The sequence below is a fragment of the Salmo salar genome, chromosome ssa13 (assembly GCF_905237065.1).
Source record: "Salmo salar chromosome ssa13, Ssal_v3.1, whole genome shotgun sequence".
NCBI classification, from domain to species: Eukaryota; Metazoa; Chordata; class Actinopteri; order Salmoniformes; family Salmonidae; genus Salmo; species Salmo salar.
In genome coordinates this window covers 40765347-40789584 of record NC_059454.1, presented here as the reverse complement: position 1 = coordinate 40789584, position 24238 = coordinate 40765347, and the positions used below count along the sequence as shown (strand labels likewise).

The following is a 24238-nucleotide window of genomic DNA, read 5'->3' as shown; positions in this document are numbered from 1 at the left end:
GGAAGCCCTGCATTAGAGGAATTAATTATAGGGTAGCTATAGGCCTATCTAAGCCCAAAAGGCAATTGTTATCATTTAATACCAAACAAATTATTTGATACAGTTTATATTAGGAGAGAAATAGAAGAGGAAGAGTTTAAGCTGTCCTTATAATGACCCCTAAACATTGTTCTGCCTTTAGTCGAACACACACACACACACACACACACACAGTTATGTTCTATCCTCGTTGGGACCTAAAATACATTTCCATTCAAAATCCTATTTTCCCTGACCCCTACATTTCAAATATCCTTTAGCCTCATGATGACGTGGGAAATGTCCCCACAAGGGAGAACATTCCTTGTTTTACTATCCTAGAAGAACAAACGGCTTCGGGACATAGGGGGCTTCCAAATATCTGCGGGGGGGGACATCGACATTCTGCAGTGTGTGGAAACGGTAGTGATGTTACAGGGAGATATTTGTCATTCCTGCTTTGAGCTCTGCCATATCGTTCCAGCTCCACGTGGTAATTTATGAATATTTCTACATACTAATGTGTGGCTCCAGAGACACACACGAGCTAACATGCTGCTCCAGAAGCGTCTCTACTCGGCTGCATAACAATGGTAACTACCTGAATGCAGCAAAAAGGCGGGGTGCAGAGGGCGATAGAGTGAACATGTATTTATAACAGACGAGGGGGGGAATAATGCATATGCACAGAGGGGAAGCGGTACGTTTAAGAAAGGTATATCTTTCTATCTCTTACAGCCCAATGACACTGACCGGTCTGTGAAAAGGCATTCAATAACAGCATTGTAGAAGTGTGTTAATATAAGTGTCAATGCAGCTCTGTACAGACATAGCGGCTGTTTCCATTGCTCTAATTCCTTATACTGGAGCAGTCATCACAACCAGGAACGTTGAAAAATGATCTCTAGGGAATGAATGACCTTGATTTTAGAGGTTATAATCTCAACAAAAGCACTAATTAGGCCTACCCCTTCCATAGGAGTCACAAGGACTACGTCTAGACGTCTCGTGTAGTGCTATGCCTATCATGATACGGCTGATGTATTAGAAGAAAATTATTACAATGTCAGCATCATTCTGTCACAAAACATCGAAGCATGCCAATGTGATCAAATGCCAAATAAATATACGTTTTGATCATATGTTTCATAGTATGACTGAAAATGATCTACGTGTTTGAAACAATTCACTTGGGGAGAATAATCCGTGTTTCTCTCAATGGATCCAATTTCCATCATGTCTTGGGGTTTGTACATCATTCTAAATCCACCGCAACATTTCCTTTTATAACATATCTTTCAACGTTCTATAGGCAGACATGTGGGACACAAAAGGCCTGCAACACATCTGTATTTTTTAACTAAATTATCCAGGGTGAGGGAATACCTTTACTGCCTATTAATCATAAACAGCAGTGACTAATTCAAGTGTGAGTGAGCACACCAAATATACATTATAACCTAATAGCCTACATTCCAAAACTGGACAGAAATTGTTTGGGGTTTTCCCCATAGTCAAAGCCATGTTCTGGATTCGTGTCCGCCGTGCAAACAGACCAACCTAGACAATGCTATTAGTAGCCTAGCCTCCATTGCCATTATGTACACTTTCTGGAGGACAACCGCACATACGCCTAGATGTATAATTTCCCGGTGTTATCTGGAGGGAGATCACATCGACCAGCATGTTATTTTGGTATGTTTTTTTTAATAAACTCACACCGATTGTTGACAGGTGTATAAATCGAGCACACCGACATGCAATCTCCATAGACAAACATTGGCAGAACGGCCTTATCGAAGAGATCAGTGACTTTCAACGTGGCAGTCATAGGATGCCACCTTTTAAAATCAGTTCGTCATATTTAGCTCTTATCCAGAGCAATTTACAGTAAGTAGTCTAGTGAGTGCAGACATTATGCTTGCAATGAAACTCACCTCATTTGTTGATTAGTCTACCGCAGAAAAAGTATAAATAGCTCCTTTATTAGAAAGCCAGCCTACATTTAAATCATTGTATGAAAGAGTTCCACTGTCTTAGGACGTCTTTTCGCCGGTTGCATTTCGCCTTGCAGGCAGCGTTTCGTGTCTGAGACTGGTTTAGAGAATAGTGACGTCAAACAGTCCCACACTGACAAGTATGACTAACCTCACCGAAGGAGCTTTATATATACACACACACACAAATAATTAAACACCCACCATTGAACTCACCTGCAGCCTCAAAAGGTCCATGTTTAGCGGATGATGCTTTGGAGAAAAACAATTCTCAGCATTTGGCAAACCAAAATACTGGCATTCTCAGAAACAATTTAATAGTGCTGTAGAATTAAAATGGATCCAATGGACACACACTTGGTTACATACTGCTAAAAATAGTCATTTGTTTCAAGAGGAGGCTATTGTGTTCAAACTAACCCACTTGCAATAATTACATTTCACCCATTTTGAGAAATCTATAATAAAAAGTGTAAAAATCAATACAAGCATTTGTGGAGTGTTTATTGAACAGTAACAAACCAGTTACAAGTGGTGTTTCATCTTTCCACTATACCAACACTGACTTTGTATACAAGATATACATCTGTTTGTAGTTTATGGAGAAGCCAGGAGTTATTAAATTACACAGGTAAAGTTGAGAATGGCAACGGTGCACAAGACCAGACAGACATTGAACCGACTCAGAGTATATCAGCAAAAGTTAGCAATATGACAACTAATTAAACAATGACTTAACAGTAGTCATTTGGCAATGGTGTGCAAAGGCATCATTATGATCTACCACCTTGTAGATCCATCCTGGCTTTGAACTGGTCAACTCAACATTAGTCTCTGGAATTCAACACAAGTCTATAATTTGAACATGGTTGAGGCAAAGGTCTCATCTGGAGGTGTCTGCAGCAACATGGTCCAGTTCTGTTGATGAATTTTCCGTGGTGTCCCCTCCTCCTATTACCTCTGATACAATCTGGAGAGGAAGAGGAGCAGTTTAGCTAAACCTAGGTTAATTTATAGCAGGCATTAGCCATCAACAATGTACAGTGCCTTCAGAAAGTATTCATACCACGCGTGTAACAGCCTGAATTCTAAATAGATCCGTTTCCCCTCACCCATCTCCACAAAACGCCACATAATGACAAAGTGAAAACGTGTAGAAATTTTTGGCAAATTTATTGAAAATGATATCTAATTGACATAAGTATTCACACCCCTTTGCTATGACACTCCAAATAGAGCTCAGGTGCATCCAACTTTCTATGATCAGCCTTGAGAGGTCACCTGTTGCCAATTAAAATTGTTTGGACATGATTTAGAAACAAACACCTGTGTTGGAAAAAATATGGAACTAACCCAGATTTCACCTAGAGCTGGCTGTCCAACCAAACAAGAAGGACCTTGGTCAGGGAGGTGACAAAGAACGCAATGACCACTGACAGAACTACAGAGTTTCTTGGCTGAGATGGGAGAACCTGCCAGAAGGACAAAAGTCTCTACAGAACTTCACCAATCTGGGCTTTATGGGAGAGTGGTACGACGCCACGCCTGGAGTTTGCAAAAAGGCATGTGAAAGACTGAGTATAAGGCAAAATATTCTGTGATCTGATGAGACAAATTGAACTCTTTGGCCTGAATGCAAAGTGATATTTCTGGAGAAAACCCAGGCACAGCTCAACCTTGTAACATCATCCCTACCGTGAAACATGGTGGTGACAGCATCACGCTAAGGGGATGCTTTTCAAAAGGCAGGGACTGGAGAGAGGGAATAATGAATGGAGCCAAATCTTTGATGAGAACATACTTCAGAGTGCAAACGACCTTGGAACACAAATCTTTGCCCCAGTCTAACAGGACAATGACGCCTAGCATACAGTCACTCTAATGGCTTCAGAACAAGTACATGAAAGTCCTTGAGCGGCCCTGCCAAACTCCAGACATGAATTCCATTAAATCTGTGGAAAGACTTGAAGATTCCGGTTCACTGCCACTCCATCTAATTTAAACAGACTGAGAAAATCCCCAAATACAGATGTGCACAGCTGATACAGACATACCCTAGATGACTCAAAGCTGTAATCGCCACAAAAAGGTGCTTCTGTGTGAATACTTACGTAAATGAGACATTTCTGCATTTCATTTTCAATACATCTGCAAAAATGTATTATACATCCCCCCCCCCAGTCATTATGGGGTATTTTGTGTAGATTCAATTTAGGCTGTAACAACTAAATGTGGAATAACTCAAGGGATATGAACACTTTGAAGGCACTGTACATTTTCAATCTAGTCAACTTTTTAAGAATGTATTTTTCTGTTGGTTAGTCATTCTTTTCAGAACTGTGCTACAACTACTATGCTGAATAATAATAATAATACACAATCATGTTTAAAATTATTTAGAGTCAAAGACGTTGGGAGGGGGGGTGCTAAGCTGACATATGGAATTGTTTTAAGACTGTCATACATTGTCTCCCATCTCTTCATTCAAAGACTCATTCATGGACACTCTTACTGACAGTTGTGGCTGCGTCGGGTGATATTGTTATCTCTACCTTCTAGCCCTTTGTGCTGTTGTCTGTGCCCAATAATGTTTCTACCATGTTTTGTGCTGCTGCCATGTGTTGCTACCATGCAATGCTGTCGTCTTAGGACTCTTTATGCAGTGTTGAGGGGTCTCTTGTTGTGATGTGTGTTTTGTCCATATTTATTTTTAATCCCAGCCCCCATCCATGCAGGCGTCCTTTTGCCTTCTGGTAGGCCGTCATTGTAAATAAGAATTTGTTAACCGACTTGCCTAGTTAAATAAAAACTATGGATCATTTAGCTATTTGATTTGGAATTTTAGGACCCCTTTAGGCATAGCAAAAAAAATTCAGTACCAATCCAAAGTTGACACTTACTCATTCTAGGTTTAATATTATGGACTGTCATTTCTCTTTGCTTATCGGAGCCGTTCTTGCCATAATATGGACTTGGTCTTTTACCAAAAAGGGCCATCTTCAGTATACCATTTCTACCTTGTCACAACACAACTGATTGGCTCAAATGCATTAAGGAAAGAACTCCCACAAATTAACTTTTAACAAGGCACACCTGTTAATTGAAATGCATTCCAGGTGACTAACTCATGAAGCTGGTTGAGAGAATGCCAAGTGTGCGCAAAGCTGTCAAGGCACTTCGAAGAATCTATACATTTTGAGTTTAGAACTTTTTTGGTTAATACATGAATCCATAGTTTTGATGTCTTCTCTATTATTCTACAATGCAGAAAATAGTAAAAAATAAAGAAACCCTTGAATGAATGAGGTCTCCAAACTTTTGTCTGGTACTGTAGATTTGCCTTTACTACTAATGCCCATAGAAATGCATTGAATACCATTTACATTTAAGTCATTTAGCAGACGCTCTTATCCAGAGCGACTTACACACATTCATAAAATGTCTTCAAGGTTTTGAAGTGTGTCCTGAATCTAGGAGATGAAAAATAAAATAAATATTTTTTACACATATTTAACCCCTTTTTTGGGTAGGCACAAAACTACCGTCATACTTCAATTTGTTTATTTTTTTTTACTGGTACCGATTACCTTCATACGAATCCTGTGACACTTGTGGGGGTCCTAGACCAATGGAGAACATGTGAGTCTCCCCTTTCCATAGAGTGGTAATAGTTTGTAGGCCAAACCGTTCGGACGCTACAGATGTTTACGTGAGAAGACCGATTTTCAGGATCTCATGGTCTGACGAACACGGCTCTAATTCAGCCACCGGTCACCGCAGATGCAGAAGTGAGACACTGGCGGATGCGGTGGATTGAGACGCACCCAATGTCAAAAAAACAGATCCCTAGCTTAAACTGACGGATTCTCACGGGGATTGTTTGTTATGCAATTTATGTAACTTAGGCCAGCGCTTCAAATCGACTCGGAGGTTAAGAAATCAAGGACGACAACTCACTTGGTCCTCTATAGACTGCAGAACTCTCTCAGAGAGCTCCATGTCAGCAGAGTCGTCGTGTCCCGAAGCGTCCAGCTCGACCCCGGTCAGAATGTCCATAGGCCCCTCAGCGATGGCCCTGATAGTCTGGTCCTCCAGAGCCAGGGCTGTGTCAAACATCAGAGGGGACGGAGGACACCCCACTACATCCAGGTCCTACAGGAGATGAACAGGAGGGCCGTGGGGGGACATTAGTTGGTCAGTGTTACAAGGTGTTTCTATTACTCAACAGAGTAGATTAATACAGCTACGTTACAGGGGAAGTAAAAGGCAGATTTATGTGACGGATAAACAGTAATGCTATGGTTGAGCACACAGTAAGCCACTGGAATCCAAACCTTTTCAATGGGGACCCCATTTTGTGCACCAGAATTTCTGCCTACCCTATCCCACCAAATCTAATGAAACTTTAAAATCTGTAAATTGATTTATCAATAAATAACCTTCAAATTATAATAATCTCTTGAAATTAAAGACAACACTTTAAATGTTGTTTATATTTTTGTTCAGTATACATGCAACATGTTTAGACATTCTGGAGGGTGAAAAATCAGTTTTGGAAGAATAAACATGTTTGTTGCTTCCAACTGAATTGACTATCCCCTTTGTTAATATGAAGGGAAAACCAACAGACCATGGGAAGATGTTAATGTTAGCCCGGTTTGGATCTGGACAGCTACAAGCTGTCAGACTTGATTAGGGCACTGTTAGCAATAATGTTAAGCAGAAAGAGTGAAAGTAAATCTTGGTGGGTGAAAATAAAAAAGACATACACCTGACTCCCAGCAAGTTACCTGTTCTTATGATAAACTCATAGCCTGAAATCCAGACACGTTGTGTGGTAACATTCCATGTTAGCACAAAACATCTGTTCAACTAGCCTACCTGGTTAAATAAAGGTGAAATAAATAAAATAAAAGCAGGAAACTTGGTGGTCAGACTTCACGTACATCACTGAACTCTAACGGCAGGCTCTCCGTGGGCTGTAGCTCTGCAGCACTCAAGTACATGTCTTTGGGTAGTACTGCATCCAGCTGCTCTGGGGTCAGGGCTGTCTCCTGTTCAGGCTGGTACATGGGGGGAGGCAGGGAGAGGTGCAGGGGGCAGCGAGGCTCCTCTGACTGGCCCATGTGAACGGGCCGGTCACAGGGAACATCCTTCAGCCCCGGACACATCTTGAACAGTACCTGGTTACTGTCCTGGTAGATGTCTGGATGTCTTATGCTAAAGAATAATAACTCATATCCACAATGGCAATTACATCAGTTATAGTCTCCCATTAAGATACTTCCAAGTATTGTGTATTACTCTGCTATAGGAACCAGTGTGAGGAAGCCTGGAAATCAAGGCTAGATCAGCTCATCTATAGGAATCATTGGCATGCAACAGAACGTCAGAAACAAAAGCCACCAGTTAGACCAGGGGTGTCAAACTCATTCCATGGAAGGCCTAGTGGTTTGCTGGATTTCCTTTCAATTAAGACTTAGACAACCAGGTGAGGCGAGTTCCTTACTAATTAGCGACCTTAATTCAGCAATCAAGTACAAGAGAGAGGGAAAACCCGGAGACACTCTGCCCTCCATGGGCAGAGTTTGATACATACGCGTTAGACAAACAATTAGCGCCGTCATTACAATTACCACACAAATAAGCAGTCTACAACAACAGTATTAAAACTACTTATGTTAGGTAGTTTTCTTTAGCTTTACATCACAGGTTCACTACAATAACAGTATTTGGGTATTTGTTGTGTGAGACGCTGTAAGGTACAAATAAATGGCTTAAAGGCTTGGTTGGTTTTGTACAAAATGTTGCACCTCGTTGACAAACGCTTTGCTCTGAATTAACCAGGTTTTATTGATTCTTGGATTAACATTTTAAGCAGAATGACTTGCTACGTCAACCACTTGATTACGAGCAGACCAACAGTGTAATGAAACTGGTGTACGCACGTTTCTGCTCGAAAAACGTTGAAATAAAAACAAAATGTTAAAATAATGGATTTGTAAAGGAGGCGTTTGTTCCTTCCAACTGAATTGACTATTCCCTTTGTTAATATAGAGAAAACCAACAGACCATGGGAAGATGTTAATGTTGGCCCTGTTAGGATCTGAGCCGCTACCACAAGCAGTCAGACTTGATTTGGGCCCTTTTAGCAATAGTGTGTAGTAAAGGGAGAGTGAAATTAGTCCATGAATATTCTGCAGGTCAGGCACATGTAAGAAATTAGGGTTCAAATGGGAAATAAGTTATTGTGCAGACTGGTTAACAAGCTTGGAACGCCTTACTAGCTAATGCTTCAGTTTTAGCCCCCCCCCAAAAAAGGCTTTCGGCACAACAAGCATTAGTATGTGTAGGGTAACACCCTCAGAAAAATCCATGAAAAAGAATAATGCAAATTTGAAATCGAACTTTAGGTAAACACATGACTGATCATAGAGGACACCAGAAGAACAGTATGAAGGATACGAGAGACGCAATGTCGTGTCATTGGGAGACACTGGTTAGAACAGCGGGTCCCTTCCACATAGGAGATACACCTCTGGCTAGACCGCATCGTATGTGCCTGTAGAGAGAACACACACAACGACAGGAATAAGGTTAAGATCCTCAAATTCCTCAACCAAACTTTGGTTGAGGTTAACGCATATGCTGACCAGTTCATGCAACGTCTTAGTCCGGAAACACCAAATCCGGCATACTGCCTGCGTTCCCACAAAATATTACACCGTTTTCCCTCTGCTGGCACTATTGTACTGAGACGATATCAAATTAATTCAAATTGGTGTTTTAGCACAATGTTCCAAATACCTGTATCACAGGAATCAATTTATTTCTGAGCGTGCTGCCTTTTTGGTCTGGTCTCCGTCGCGCCTTCTGTGCACCTTCCCACACAGACACCAAGCCCGTCACTCACAACGAAATAACTTCCTCTGACAAAAAGCAGTTTAAACTCGCTATTTGCATTTGAGGTTTAGTTCAACAGAATTGATTATATGGGCACCGAAACGCTTCGACACTTTACTGTAATAGACATTTCTAACGATACCCTTATGTCTCAAATCCCAAAAGGTAGAACAGACCCTACTAAAACTAAATGCTAAATTTGTCGTGCGCGGCATCACATACCGCTAGCAGCATTCTATCCACAGACTCATGTGCTAGCTGTCTGTTTTCTAAATGTGCAATGAGCATAAAAATACAAATGTATAAAATCAGGAAATTGGCAAATTCTCATTCTGAGAAATAAGCATCTTCTTAAGGTAGGACACTTGATTTCAATATCTTAAAGTGATCAGGCTGTTTAAACCATTTGAGACAGATAGGAGGGTGTATTCATAACAGTTCAACCTTGTTAGCAAGCAAATAGAGCCAAGTTGGCTTGAAATAAAGATTAGATGGCAACTCACTAGCATGTGGCCTTGTGCTTGAGAGATTGTTTATGAGACCAGTGTTAATTTTCACCTGCTACAAGAAGTTTGTAATTAGAGAATGTGCATGGTTCTGGTTAAATTTGTAACAAAATTTAATTTTCAGACAGACTTCAAAGCCAGATCAGTGATTATAGCAAAAAATGCATATTAAACTATTGCTAAAATAATTTCAATTATTAGTGTGTCTTATGGTTGTGGAAGCCTTACATTTAGCCTAAGTATACATTTACATGCAGTATATTGACCTTTCTCAAGATGACGGTGCCACGTTGAAAGTCACTGAGCTCTTCAGTAAGGCCATGCATTCTACTGCCAATGTTTGCTATAGAGATTGCATTGTTTGATTTTATACACCTGTCAGCAACAGGTGTGGACGAAATAGCTGAATCCACTCATTTGAAAGGGAGTCCAAATACTCTTGCATATCGTGACTCTAGATATGATTTTTAGGCCATATCGCCCAGCCCCTCTGGGCTGCTAGGCATTTCCACATTCAATCTGAGACTCATACAACCTGGAACATAACTATTTACTTCTGCCAGGCCACAGACAGTTGCTGGAGTCCCCAGGATTTAGAGTCCATCCCTACAAACAGATAAGCCACAGACCTGAAGAGGAGCTCCTTCAGTGACAGCCTGTCTCCTCTCTCGGAGCTGCCGGTGAAGCAGAGCCTCCACGCCATACCGGCGGCGGTACCGACGTAGAGCCTTCAGCTTTCTCAGGTTCTCCCTCTCCTTCATGGAGAGACCCTCCGGGCCAGTCAGCAAACTACTCCCTGTTGGACAGAGAACACAAGGTGTCAGACTATTCAAAAAGCATGTCAAAGTAGGTGTGCTGATCTAGGGTCAGGTTCTCTGTCAGAAACACACCCATTACGCAGGAGGTAAGACAGCTACTAGAATAACCACAATGATCTTATCCGGAAAACCCATGATCACATCTGGACAAGTACTATATGAAGCTGTCCAATTGGAACAATGATTTTTATTTTCCGTTGCAAAATGTTGCACTACAGTGAAACCTATTGGTCGCAAACTTGACTAACTACAGGACAGAACAGGCTGGGTTAGTGCAGCACCATGGCTTTACCTAGTGTCTCATGCTCCACCTTGCGGCTGTGCAGGTATCGGCGCTTCTTCTCCTTGAGGAGGTGCTGCAGGCGTTTGAACTGGTCGATGTAGAGAGACTGGAGTCTGATGAGCTTCTCCCGTGTGATCAGAGCAACCTCCTCTGCCGTGTACACCCCTGCATGTCTGTAGGTCAAACAATCCATGCAAATAGTTACAACAGTCTACAGAAAATGTGTCGTATCTAGGGCTGTTACACTGACAGTATAAAACACCACAATTCAAATTCCACGTGACTGTTAACCTGTTTGGGCTAGGGGGCAGTATTTTCACTTTTGGATGAAAAGCATGCCCAGAGTAAACGGCCTAATACTCGGGCCCAGAGTCAAATATTTGCAAGTTATTAGTAGATTTGGATAGAAAACACTAAAGTTTCCAAAACTGTTTGAATGATGTCTGTATAACAGAACTCCTATGGCTGGCAAAAACCTGAGAAAAATACAACCAGGAAATGAAAATCTGGTGCCTGTACTTCTCAAGTCCTTGCCTTTCTAACACACAGTGAGTTAGGGTTCATTTTGCACTTCCTAAGGCTTCCACTAGATGTCAGTCTTTAGAAAGTTGTTAGAGGCTTTTGCGGTAAACACAGACCGAACGAGAAGGCTCGGAAGTAGGTGACTCAGAAAAATCACATGCGTTCATTGCACGCGTTCACTGCGCGCGTTCACGTGACAAGGGGGACTTTGTCGTGACATTTTCCTCGCGCGTCCTACATTGAGTAGCTTACTGAATGCGCAAACGTGGAGTTATTGGGACATAAATGATGAACTTTATCGAACAAAACATTTGTGGACCTGGGATTCCTGGAAGTGCCTTCGGATTAAGATTATGAAAGGTAAGTGCATATTTCTAATGCCATTTATGCATTTAGATGACTCCAAAATGGCAGGTATCTGTAATTGCCTGATGTTTTTTTCTGAGCGCAGTACTCAGATTATTGCAAAGTGTGCTTTCCCAGTAAAGTTATTTTGAAATCTGTCAACACGGTTGCATTCAGGAGATGTTAATGTATAATTCTTCGAATAACAGTTTAATATTTTATCAACGTTTATAATGAGTATTTTTGTAAATTGTTGTGCTGATTCACCAGCAGTTTTGGGTGAAATACATTTCCTTAACGTCACGCGCCAATGTAAAATGGGTTTTTTGGATACAAATATGAACTTGATAGAACAAAAAATGCATGTATTGTCTAACGTAATGTCCTAGGAGTGTCATCTGATGAAGATTGGCAAAGGTTAGTGCATCATTTTAGTTGGTTTTCTGCTTTTGGTGATGCTTGTCCTTGCACTGAAAATGGCTGTGTCATTTTTTGTCTATGTACTGTCCTAACATAATCTAAACTTTATGCTTCTGCCGTAAAGCCTTTTTGAAATCGGACAACGTGGTTGGATTAAGGAGATGTTTATCTTTCAAATGGTGTAAAATAGTCGTATGTTTGAGAAATTTGAATTATGACATTTTGTTGTTTTCGAATTTGGCGCTCTGATTTTTCACTGGCTGTTGAATAGTGTGTCCCGCAGGTGGGACGGTAGCGTCCCACGTAGCCTATAGGAGTTAAGTCACGGTACTTTGGCTTTTCCAAGTTGATCACTGACATCAATGTAGATGTATTCAAAAAAACTAATCAAACACAGAGCCCATGTTGCGCAACATTTCTACAGGCTATGCAATTGCGTAAGAAAACAAGGTGAGTGCCTCTTAAAGAGGATCCATCAGATTTCTATAGGCTAGGCCTACTATATTTACCTCAACTTTCCTAATATTAAGCACAATGCTTTTCTTTACAACAGGAGTATAGCCTACCTGGCTGGCATGAAAAAGAGCCACGTAGAAAGCATCCTCCAGTCGCTATTTATGTATATGTAAAGACAAGATTAAATCAAGAAGTGTGATGGTGACAACTAGCTTATCACTTGTGAATATATAACTTGTGAATGACGCCCAGTTTAAGGCAAACGGCGCATTTCTTTTGCAACTTTTTCAAGTCATAGTTGCATGCTTCATGTAGCCAAGCCATTATGTTTTAATATAATATCTTATTAAAATAAAGCACATTCATCCACTTTACAACGGGTGTAGAGCCTAACTGGCATACATACACAGCATGTGAGTTTAAAGCTTGGGGGAAGATCATTTTCAATCACCACATTTTTGGTCACTTTTGAGAATGGTGTTGCCCTGCTAATGGAACATTAGCACTTATAACCTACTGCTGTGTACACTTTGCTGCGCTTATGTGAAGAAACAGTCTAATAGTTAAACATTTTAAGCTCAAAATGTTCTCATCTGTTGCATCAGGCTCATTGCTTAAAACAGGTTTTTTGATGCTAGCGGTTGTATTAATTGGGATCTATCGCATCCCACAACTGTTAGAAATATTCCTCGGACAGAAGGACCAGTTGACCAATATATTAGGTCAACTTTTGTACAATGGGGGATATTAGATTGACAAAGGCCAGTGCTTTTGCTGTTCGGTAGGCCTACTCTTATTGGCTGACGAAAAGTGAAATGTGGACTGTTGTTTCACAATACGCGCCTCGGAATTGGATAAGGACGCACGCAGTTGTGTCCCTGATGTATCCGTCTTCACTTGTAGCCTGTGAGAAAACCATTTACATTTTAGTCATTTAGCAGACGCTCTTATCCAGAGCGACTTACAGTAGTGAATGCATTCCATACATTTTTTTCCTGTACTGGTCCCCCATGGGAATCGAACCCACAACCCTGGCGTTGCAAACACCAACTGAGCCACACGGGACCAAACCCCGATCACATGACGGAAAGCCATGTGAATGAGAGGCGCTTCGGCACGCAGCCCGGGTGAAGGGAATTATTATATTTCGCCCAAGGGCACAACGGCCAGTGGCCGCAAAATGCAGATTTTTTTTTGTAGGCGGCATTACGGCCACAAAAAGGAGACGCAGCCGGGGGGAAAAAAATAAATAAAAAATAAATAAAAATAAAGAGGCATTAACCTGTTGGGGCTAGGGAGCAGTATTTTCACGGCTGGATAAAAAACGTACCTGATTTAATCTGGTTACTAATCCTACCCAGTAACTAGAATATGCATATACTTATTATATATGGATAGAAAACACCCTAAAGTTTCTAAAACTGTTTGAATGGTGTCTGTGAGTATAACAGAACTCATTTGGCAGGCAAAACCCTGAGACATTTTCTGACAGGAAGTGGATACCTGATGTGTTGAATTACCTTTAAGCCTATGCCATTGAAACACACAGGGGTTGATTAATGTTTTGGCACTTCCTATTGCTTCCACTAGATGTCACCAGCCTTTACAAAGTGTTTTGAGTCTTACTGTGAGATCTGACCGAACAAGAGCCATGGAACGGTGATGGCCGATTAGACTCTGGCGCTCGAGTTCATGTTGGGTACCCTCGTTCCAATACGTTATAAAAGAGAATGCATTCGTCCACCTTGAATATTATTCATGTTCTGATTAAAAAAGGCCCTAATGATTTATGCTATACAACGTTTGACATGTTTGAACGAACGTAAATATATTTTTTCCCCTCGTTCATGAAGTGAAGTCCGGCGGGCTTAGATCATGTGCTAACAAGACGGAGATTTTTGGACATAAATGATGAGCTTTTTTGAACAAAACTACATTCGTTATGGACCTGTGATACCTGGAAGTGACATCTGATGAAGAGAATCAAAGGTAATGGATTATTTACATAGTATTTTCGATTTTAGATCTCCCCAACATGGCGGCTAGTCTGTATCGCAACGCGTATTTTTCTGGGCGCAGTGCTCAGATTATTGCAAAGTGTGATTTCCCAGTAAGGTTATTTTTAAATCTGGCAAGTTGATTGCGTTCAAGAGATGTAAATCTATAATTCTTTAAATGACAATATAATATTTTACCAATGTTTTCTAATTTTAATTATTTAATTTGTGGTGCTGACTTGACTGCCGGTTATTGGAGGGAAACGATTTCCTCAACATCAATGCCATAGTAAAACGCTGTTTTTGGATATAAATATGAACTTGATAGAACTAAAAATGCATGCATTGTCTAACATAATGTCCTAGGAGTGTCATCTGATGGAGATTGTAAAAGGTTAGTGCATCATTTTAGCTGGTTTTATGGTTTTGGTGACCCTGTCTTTGAATTGACAAAACATTACACACAGCTATTGTCAATGTACTCTCCTAACATAATCTAACTTTATGCTTTCGCCGTAAAACCTTTTTGAAATCGGACAACGTGGTTAGATTAAGGAGATGTTTATCTTTCAAATGGTGTAAGATAGTTGTATGTTTGAAAAATTTGAATTTTGACATTTATTTGGTTTCAAATTTGCCGCTCTTGAAATGCACCTGCTGTTGATGGAGTGCACCACGGGGGGGACGCTAGCGTCCCACCTAGCCCATAGAGGTTAACAAGTGCTTGTCAAATTGTGAATGAGACTGATGAAGTGTGTACAGCCTGCTCATGGCTTTATGAAACTTTTTTCAAATCATTAGAGTCGCATCATGCATCCTTAATTTATTAAAAATCAAAACATATAGCCCAATATTCATCACAAGTTACATAACTCTAAATTAAGCATATAAGAGTCCCTTTTTCTTTGTTAACTGCTCAATACAGAATAGCCCCATGTGCACACTCCCTTAAATCATTGAGGAAATATCCTTTTATTCAGCTATGTCAATTGTATTCTTCATACTATAAAATAATGCCATGGAAATTTAAGCAAATCGTGTCTGCTAAATGAACTAGTGTGGCACACAGCCATAGCAGGCCCTAACATAAGGACAACTCAGTATGCCATTCTGTTCTTCTGAAATAGATAACATTCTCTTCATATCATGTTTCTTTAGACCAGTCTAAAATAAATTGATTTATTGTGATGTGTAGGCTAGATTACACGGATTTACACTTTCTAAATGAGAATGGGTCAAAGGTCTGCGTCAGTGGCTTGTAGGCTATGAGTGGAAGCCAGGAGATGCTAAATGGGTTTATGTTAATTACAGTGAGACTGGCAGTTATTTGCTTGACAATCACCGGCTGACAATTTCATGACCGCCACAATATGATCTTGGGGTCCAATTTTTTTTTACAAGTTGAGCTAAATGTGATATCAATACCTTGGTGTTAAATGATTTTTACAGAGTACATAAACACTGAAAATATCACATTTAATCTCATGGACATTACAAGACCCATGTAATATGAGCACAAGCAAGCACACAACACCAAAAGGTGTCTTACTTGAGAGGATCCTCATGGTCACTGTCGACGCTGTCAGCTTCACTGTCTGGATCTCCTCTCCATGTCTGGTCCAGCACCAGTGGTCCCTGCTCCTCCTCACTCCAGCTGTCCACATCTGATAGACAAGCACCCGTCAATTCCTCTGCTCTATTGCATGGCTCAATGCAAACAAGAAAGTCATGACACTAGCTAGCAAGTATACAATGCATTCGGAAAGTACTAAGACCCCTCAACTTTTTCCACATTGTTACAGCCTTATTCTAAAATGAATGAAATAGTTCTACACACAATAAATAATCTACACAAATTACCTCATAATGACAAAGAAAAATGGTTCTGAAACATTTACATAAGTATTCAGACCCTTTACTCAGTACTTTGTTGAAGTACCTTTCGCAGCGTTTACAGCCGAGTCTTCTTGGGTATGAAGTGACAAGCTTGGCACACAACTGTATTTGGGGAGTTTCTCCCATTCTTCTCTGCAGATCCTCTCAAGCTCAGTCAGGTTGGATGGGGAGCGTCGCTGCACAGCTATTTTCAGGTGTCTCCAGAGATGCTCGACCGGGTTCAAGTTCGGCCTCTGGCTGGGCCACTAAAGGACATTGAGACTTGTCCCGAAGCCACTCTTGTGTAGGGTTGCAAACTTTCCCGGAAATTTTCCATGGTAAATTAAGCCCGGGAATTTTGCTTAAATTCAACAAGAAAACTTAGCTTATAACAGTGAACTTTGTGGGATACATAAGGCAATTCTAGGTATTGTGGCATATTTTGGTTAAACTATCCCCAATTCAATTGCAACCCTCTGCATGCACAGTCCATTCTTCCATCACATGTACAGCTGATTCAAGATCTTGCACACTAATAAGATGCTATTGAGCCCACACTACCACACTGTCTGGCCCAAGGACTACATTTCTGGTAAGTTTTGATTATAATACTGGGTGGGGTGAATATATTTTATGACATACATGAGTTTGTTAACTAGTAAATAGTAGCCAACAAAAACAGTGTTTAAATCATTTCTAACTTGTTAATTTCTGCTAATTAGTTTTTGCTACCATGTGGGTTTTAGCTTGCTTGAGCCTGCTAACTGAGTGTGTGTTAATTCACCTGTTTCCATTTTAAACAACGCCTTTGTAAGATAAATGTTTTATCTAACTGCTTAACTATTTGTCTGTACATGGAATTGCATTTGCTTATTTTTACTCATTTTTTCCTAATCTTTACAGGAAAATGCCACGGGCACTATCTGATGTGTTCAGACATTTCACTGCAGCTAATGTAGAAGGAAAAGCGGTGTGTACATTTGCAAATACTGTGCCAAATCATGTGAAGAATGCAACAAAGATGCAAAATCATCTGGCCAAGAGCATAAAGTTCCCTCAGCGCTCACAATAAGCAACCTCTGACAAGTCTACTTCTAATCGAGGTGAAAATAAAGAAACCTTATCGATAGCAACAGCTCATGGTTCTGACTGCTGAAGGCAGTCAATGACCTTGGACTACAGAAGGTATTTGCACTACTGACAGACAAATGCTGTGAACATGAAGGCTGATTGGTCTAAAGTGGAGGAGTCCTACCCTCCCATCACACCCATTGGCTGTGCTCCTCAAGGACATCATGGCACTGAAAACAATGGATACTCTACAAGAGAGCCAAGGAAAATGGTTAGGTATGTGAAGGGCCATCAAGTTATAGCAGCAATCTACCTCACCAAGCAAAGTGAAGAATAAGAGCACCACATTGAAGCTGCCCAGCAACACCCGTTGGGGTGGTGTTATCATGTTTGACAGTCGCCTGGAGGGGGAAGGAATCTCTCCAAGAAATGTCCATATAACAGTCTGCCGATATGGACAGCCCCATCAAGAGGTTACTCCTGGATGATGTATTTTGGGAGAGAGTGGCAAGCAGCCTGAAACCTATAACAGTAGCCATTGCACTGCCATCCCACCTGATGTTCAACTCTGCTTGCAGATGTAAGAGAAGAAAACCGTACTGCCCTGCCCACTTCACTGTTGCTCCAAGCAGAAGAAACTGCAGTTTTGAAATGCATCAAAAAGCGTGAAGACTTCTGCCTGAAGTCCATACACTTTCCGCATCGTACATGTTGGATCCAAAGTATGCTGGCAACAGCATCCTGCCTGGTGCAGAGATCAACAAGGCCTACGGTGTCATGACTACCTTGTCTCGCCACATTGGCCTGGACGAGGGCAAGGTTCTTGGCAGTCTGGCGAAATACACTTCCAAGCAAGGGCTTTAGGATGGAGATGAAATATGGCAGTCGTGCCAGCATATCTCATCAGCCGCCTGGTAAAGGGGACTTTGTGGATCTGAGGCGCTTTCCCCTGTTGCCAGAACCCTCCAAATCCCACCAACAGCCGCCTCAGAGCGCAACTGGTCATTGTTTGGGAACACACACACACACACACACACCAAAGTATAACAGGCTGACCAATATAAAGGTTGAAAAACTGGTGGCCATCTGGGCAAATTTGAGGTTGGAAAGTGACAGTGAATACGAGGCCACAGAGTGATGTCCAAGAGATGGACATTGAGGTCCAGGGAGAAGACATGGAAGCCTGAGGGGAAGACAACCAAAGGGGATCATTGGGGATCACTCAATATTCCCTTTTTGTTATTCAGTGAAATCATCCCATGTGAAGAGTCAACTAATTTAATTAAAGTTCAATTCATAACTAAATATTTTATTTCTATTGTAAGGATTTAATCATTTACAAATATGTCTTACTTAAGGTAAAAGGTTTGTCTCCATATGATAAATATATCAAAAGCAAAAAACATCTACATTTAAATACACTGCTCAAAAAAATAAAGGGAACACTTAAACAACACATCCTAGATCTGAATGAAAGAAATAATCTTATTAAATACTTTTTTCTTTACATAGTTGAATGTGCTGACAACAAAATCACAAAAATAATCAATGGAAATCCAATTTATCAACCCATGGAGGTCTGGATTTGGAGTCACACTCAAAATTAAAGTGGAAAACCACACTACAGGCTGATCCAACTTTGATGTAATGTCCTTAAAACAAGTCAAAATGAGGCTCAGTAGTGTGTGTGGCCTCCACGTGCCTGTATGACCTCCCTACAACGCCTGGGCATGCTCCTGATGAGGTGGCGGATGGTCTCCTGAGGGATCTCCTCCCAGACCTGGACTAAAGCATCCACCAACTCCTGGACAGTCTGTTGTGCAACGTGGCGTTGGTGGATGGAGCGAGACATGATGTCCCAGATGTGCTCAATTGGATTCAGGTCTGGGGAACGGGCAGGCCAGTCCATAGCATCAATGCCTTCCTCTTGCAGGAACTGCTGACACACTCCAGCCACATGAGGTCTAGCATTGTCTTGCATTAGGAGGAACCCAGGGCCAACCGCACCAGCATATGGTCTCACAAGGGGTCTGAGGATCTAATCTCGGTACCTAATGGCAGTCAGGCTACCTCTGGCGAGCACATGGAGGGCTGTGCGGCCCCCCAAAGAAATGCTACCCCACACCATGACTGACCCACCGCCAAACCGGTCATGTTGGAGGATGTTGCAGGCAGCAGAACGTTCTCCACGGCGTCTCCAGACTGTCACGTGCTCAGTGTGAACCTGCTTTCATCTGTGAAGAGCACAGGGCGCCAGTGGCGAATTTGCCAATCTTGGTGTTCTCTGGCAAATGCCAAACGTCCTGCACGGTGTTGGGCTGTAAGCACAACCCCCACCTGTGGACGTCGGGCCCTCATACCACCCTCATGGAGTCTGTTTCTGACCGTTTGAGCAGACACATGCACATTTGTGGCCTGTTGGAGGTCATTTTGCAGGGCTCTGGCAGCGGTCCTCCTTGCACAAAGGCAGAGGTAGCGGTCCTGCTGCTGGGTTGTTGCCCTCCTACGGCCTCGACCACGTCTCCTGATAGCGCCTCCATGCTCTGGACACTATGCTGACACAGCAAACCTTCTTGCCACAGCTCGCATTGATGTGCCATCCTGGATGAGCTGCACTACCTGAGCCACGTGTGGGTTGTAGACTCCGTCTCATGCTACCACTAGAGTGAAAGCACCGCCAGCATTCAAAAGTGACCAAAACATCAGCCAGGAAGCATAGGAACTGAGAAGTGGTCTGTGGTCCCCACCTGCAGAACCACTCCTTTATTGGAGGTGTCTTGCTAATTGCCTAATTTCCACCTGTTGTCTATTCCATTTGCACAACAGCATGTGAAATTTGTCAATCAGTGTTGCTTCCTAAGTGGACAGTTTGACTTCACAGAAGTGTGATTGACTTGGAGTTACATTGTGTTGTTTAAGTGTTCCCTTTATTTTTTTGAGCAGTATAGTATTAATTCCCATGGAAAGTTTCCACCTCTGAATATTCCCCAAAATGTGCAACACCACTCTTGCGTTGTCTTGGCTGTGCTTAGGGTCGTTGTCCTGTTGGAAGGTGAACCTTCACCCCAGTCTGAGGTCTTCTTCCATTTAAGAATGATGAGGCCACTGTTCTTAGAGACCTTCAATGTGCAGAATTCTTTTGGTAACCTTCCCCAGATCTGTGCCAACACAACACGTCTCGGAGCTCTACGAACAATTCCTTCGACCTCATGGCTTGGTTTTTGCTCTGACATACACTGTCAACTGTGGGACCTTATAGACAGGTGTTTGCCTTTCCAAATCATGTCCAATCAATTGAATTTACCACAGGTGAAGTCCAATCAAGTTGTAGAAACAGCTCAACGATGATCTATAGTACCAGGATGCACCGGAGATCAATTTCCAGTCTCATAGCAAAGAGTCTGAGAATACTTAAGTAAATTAAGAAATCTAAAAACCTGTTTTCACTTTGTCATTAAGTGGTAGTGTGTGTAGATTGAGGATTTTTATTTAATACATTTTAGAACAAGGTAGTAACATAACAAAATGTGAATCTTACTCGTTGATTACGAGCAGACCAACAGTAACAAAACTGCCGTATGTATATGGTGCGATTTGAATTCAATATTTTGGCATTTACATTAATATAATTAATTTTGTTATAATGCACAAATTCAATCGTTGAAATCATAAATTGAACTTGTATTTCATGATTCAAAACAGAATTGAAAGAGGCGCGTGTGTACATACCACTTTCAACATGGTAATTATTGCATTTGTTTGCATAGCAACTTAATAATTTAAAGCTTACCAAAGATTCATATTCAACTTCTCAGATGCATGCAGATTTAAACCGTTCAAAGTCAGTTCTAAATTCAGAATCAAAACCGGAGACAACATCCTCGTACTCTACCAGCAAGGAACAGTAGAAGAGAACAGATATAGTCAAACACCTTGTGTTAAACAGGTTTCTGAAGCCAATGTGGCATGTTGAATTTATTTCCTTCTTATGAATTTGGCTCTAGCGTTTGGGCTGTAAGCCATTATGGCCCCATTCCTGAAAGCCAAGACTCTCCGTAGCATAGTTGTGTCTTCCGTTCCCCTCTATGGTGCTCATAGGACATGCAGTGCACAATAGAAGGGAGGGTGATAAAGAAAACTCGTAACCACCCTCCTGTAGCATACCAACTCATTGCACTATTTAAAAAATAAAAAAGCCTAAAACTGCTCAGTTCAGGCTGATCACATCTGCTACACTAATACAAGTCTTGTATTACAACTCATCAAAAGAGTGTGGTTCGGTGACGCATGCTTATGTGATGAGACCTGAACACGCGTGTTTGACACGTTTCATATCACCGGCAAGGGTATTCATTATAAGGGTGACATGTGACTGATTGGGTTAAGAATTTTCTAGCCTGCTGAGTTAAAGCCTTGGCATTGGTTATGTTACTTGGATGCGTCTCGGCGAGGTAGGGCTGGGTGAAATGACCTAAAAAATGTTTTTTTCCCCCCAAACTTATGGGCAAGTCACAGTATATCTTGTTTTTTTCCCCTGTTTCCTCTAAATAAGCTTTGTTGTACAATAAAAATAAATTTAAAAAAAAAAAGTTTAACACTACATTTCAGATAGTCAGCAATAATCAAATGAACTCAGGGCTTGTGAAAATAAGCCTCCCATAAGACCCACTAATAATTGTATTTAGTCAAAATAGGTTACCTGCTTTTTTGCAGTAATCACTATGAAAATTCCCTTGCTGCTCAATTTAACTAGAACCATGCATATTCACTAACAACAACTAACCTCAGGTTTCTATAATGCCTGCTACACAAAAGGTCACAATCTCAAGCCCACGTGATAGCGAGTACCAAGCTAATCTTTGTATTTCGAGTTTGGACGAAAATAAATAACATGAATCTATTTGCTAGCTAACAAGGTAGAACAGTTGAATTGTTATGAACACACCCTTCTATCCATCGCCAACTGTTTGAACAGCATGCTAGCCTGTTCACTTTGTCATGTGGAAATCAAGTGGCCTACCTTATCAGAATGAGAACGAGTTGCCAATTCCTTATACAATCGAGTTATGCTTATTGCACATTTACAAAACAAACTAACGGTCTGGTTAAAATGCTGTGCAGGACAAAGCCTGAGTTAATAAGTTCATATTTAGAAACAGTGGGGAACCCGGCCTAAGGATTATTACAATACATCTATTTAATATTTTCATTAACTTTTATGATCTTCTGATTTTATTTATTCAGTTTGTGTTGGAAAGAGAAGGGTTAATACTGAAGAGAAAATATAGCCAATCAGAATCTCTGGTGGTGTCTGGGTAGAAAAATCTAGCCTTGAAAAGCTGGACAGAAGGCCTCTGCATGAGAGCAGAATTTTGGAATGAACCAATTACTAACTTCTGGAAGGCCTGGACACATCACTACTGACTGATAGCGAAGTGAGAAGTAGCCTAGTTTTCCCATGCTTTTGTTGTAATGTGTGAATGGTGGCAGCTGTAAGAGGATGGGGTTGCTGATTTGTAAGCGTCGGTTTCAACGAGAAGTTAAAGGTTGTGCAGAGGTGGGGGCATCACCAGCACTGGTGCAATGAGGAAAGAGCTATGAACGGCATTTAAGCTAACAATTATGAGCGCCATCTGTGGAAGCCCTGGGTGTGAGCAAACCAAAAAGCTGTACTGCTGGGATTGTCTACTCTTCAGCACCGACAAGACGTCAACCTTGGCCTGTACTGGTTGGTTTCAGACCTATATACCTTTACGACGTTAGCTCTGCGCCCCCAAGACTCAACTTCACACCTAAGAGCGACAAGAGTTCAAAAACATTTGGGGACACAAGAGCAGCCCTTCAGCTTAACGAGCAGCAGGGCAGAGAGACTCACAACGCTGAAATACTGCATTCTCAAGACTCGAGGAAAGCCATGGGCTCAACTTAGATCTGCGTGGCTCATGTCTGAGGGTAGGAACCCGGCCGACCACCACTTTCTCCGGCAGAAGAGGCTGCATCTGCTTACCTGTCTGGTCTCGACCATTTGTGTCCACTGCCTCAGTTGACCCTGGAATGATTCAAGACTTAATCCAGGACCACCACCGTACAGGCCCGACTGTCAGCCTTGCCTTTGATCTCAAAAATCGAGAACGTAGGCTACTTCTTGGATCGAAAATCTAACGACAAACTATATGAACCTGCCATTGACCATTTCATAAGAGGTCTGGAGGATGGACTTGATTTTCAAATGATCTGGTGAGTGGCAGTTTTTTTTATTGCAGTTCGCTTGCTGTTGCTATTAAAATTGCTGATGTGTGAAATGATGAGTTTCAACTTCAGATCACCGGTTGTGTGTGCTGAACGTGATAAAAGTATTTGCAATGGGAAGTAATAGCTGGCTTGTTCATTTCGTGTTTTAACTACTAAATGGTGTTTTTTCTCTTGTTATGATTGGGGTCTATAGGCTCATTAGTTGAGTGAATGGGCTGCTTATTCTTTAACATTATTTGATGCTGTGTGTGACTGCTGTGACAAATAGGCACTCCCTTTCAGCATGCTGAAATAGAAGCTGCACTGCCATTTTCTTTGCTTTGCTCTGATTCATAGTAACTGTCCCTGAATGAATAGTTAGTCCTATGAATTATTTCCACCAATGTGTGCCTGTCGTCTAATAGAACGGCCTTTTGGACTTAGTTGAAGTCGGAAGTTAACATACACCTTGGCCAAATACATTCAAACTCAGTCACAATTCCTGACATTTAAGCCTAGTAAAAATTCCCTGTCTTAGGTCAGTTAGGATCACTTCATTTTAAGAATGTGAAATGTCAGAATGATAGAGTGATTTATTTCAGCTTTTGTTTCCTTCATCACATACCCAGTGGGTCAGAAGTGTACATATACTGAGTGTTTGGTAGCATTGCCTTTAAATTGTTTAACTTGAGCCAAACGTTTTTGGTAGCCTTCCACAATAAGTTGGGTTAATTTTGGCCCGTTCCTCCTGACAGAATTGGTGTAACTGAGTTAGGTTTGTGCAGTTGTACTCCTT

At 41.4% G+C, this 24238-nt stretch overlaps 2 protein-coding genes across 3 annotated transcripts in view; both read right to left on the bottom strand.

The window, feature by feature from the left end:
* LOC106567084 (nck-associated protein 5-like) overlaps positions 1-2161 on the bottom strand; it is a 50348-nt gene extending 48187 nt beyond the window's left edge. The window contains exon 1 of the mRNA XM_014135964.2: positions 1956-2161. The gene's annotated coding sequence lies outside the window, so the exon portion shown is untranslated. The remainder of the gene's footprint in view (positions 1-1955) is intronic.
* Positions 2162-2498: 337 nt separating this feature from the next.
* kansl2 (KAT8 regulatory NSL complex subunit 2) overlaps positions 2499-24238 on the bottom strand; it is a 34369-nt gene continuing 12629 nt past the window's right edge. For both annotated transcript variants that reach the window (XM_014135965.1, XM_014135966.2), the window contains exons 4-10: positions 15815-15929; positions 10535-10698; positions 10054-10220; positions 8481-8577; positions 6962-7221; positions 5973-6167; positions 2499-2985 (exon numbers count right to left, since the gene is read on the bottom strand). In XM_014135965.1, coding sequence (XP_013991440.1) covers positions 2899-2985; positions 5973-6167; positions 6962-7221; positions 8481-8577; positions 10054-10220; positions 10535-10698; positions 15815-15929 — 1085 coding nt within the window. In that variant the 3' untranslated portion in view covers positions 2499-2898. The remainder of the gene's footprint in view (positions 2986-5972; positions 6168-6961; positions 7222-8480; positions 8578-10053; positions 10221-10534; positions 10699-15814; positions 15930-24238) is intronic.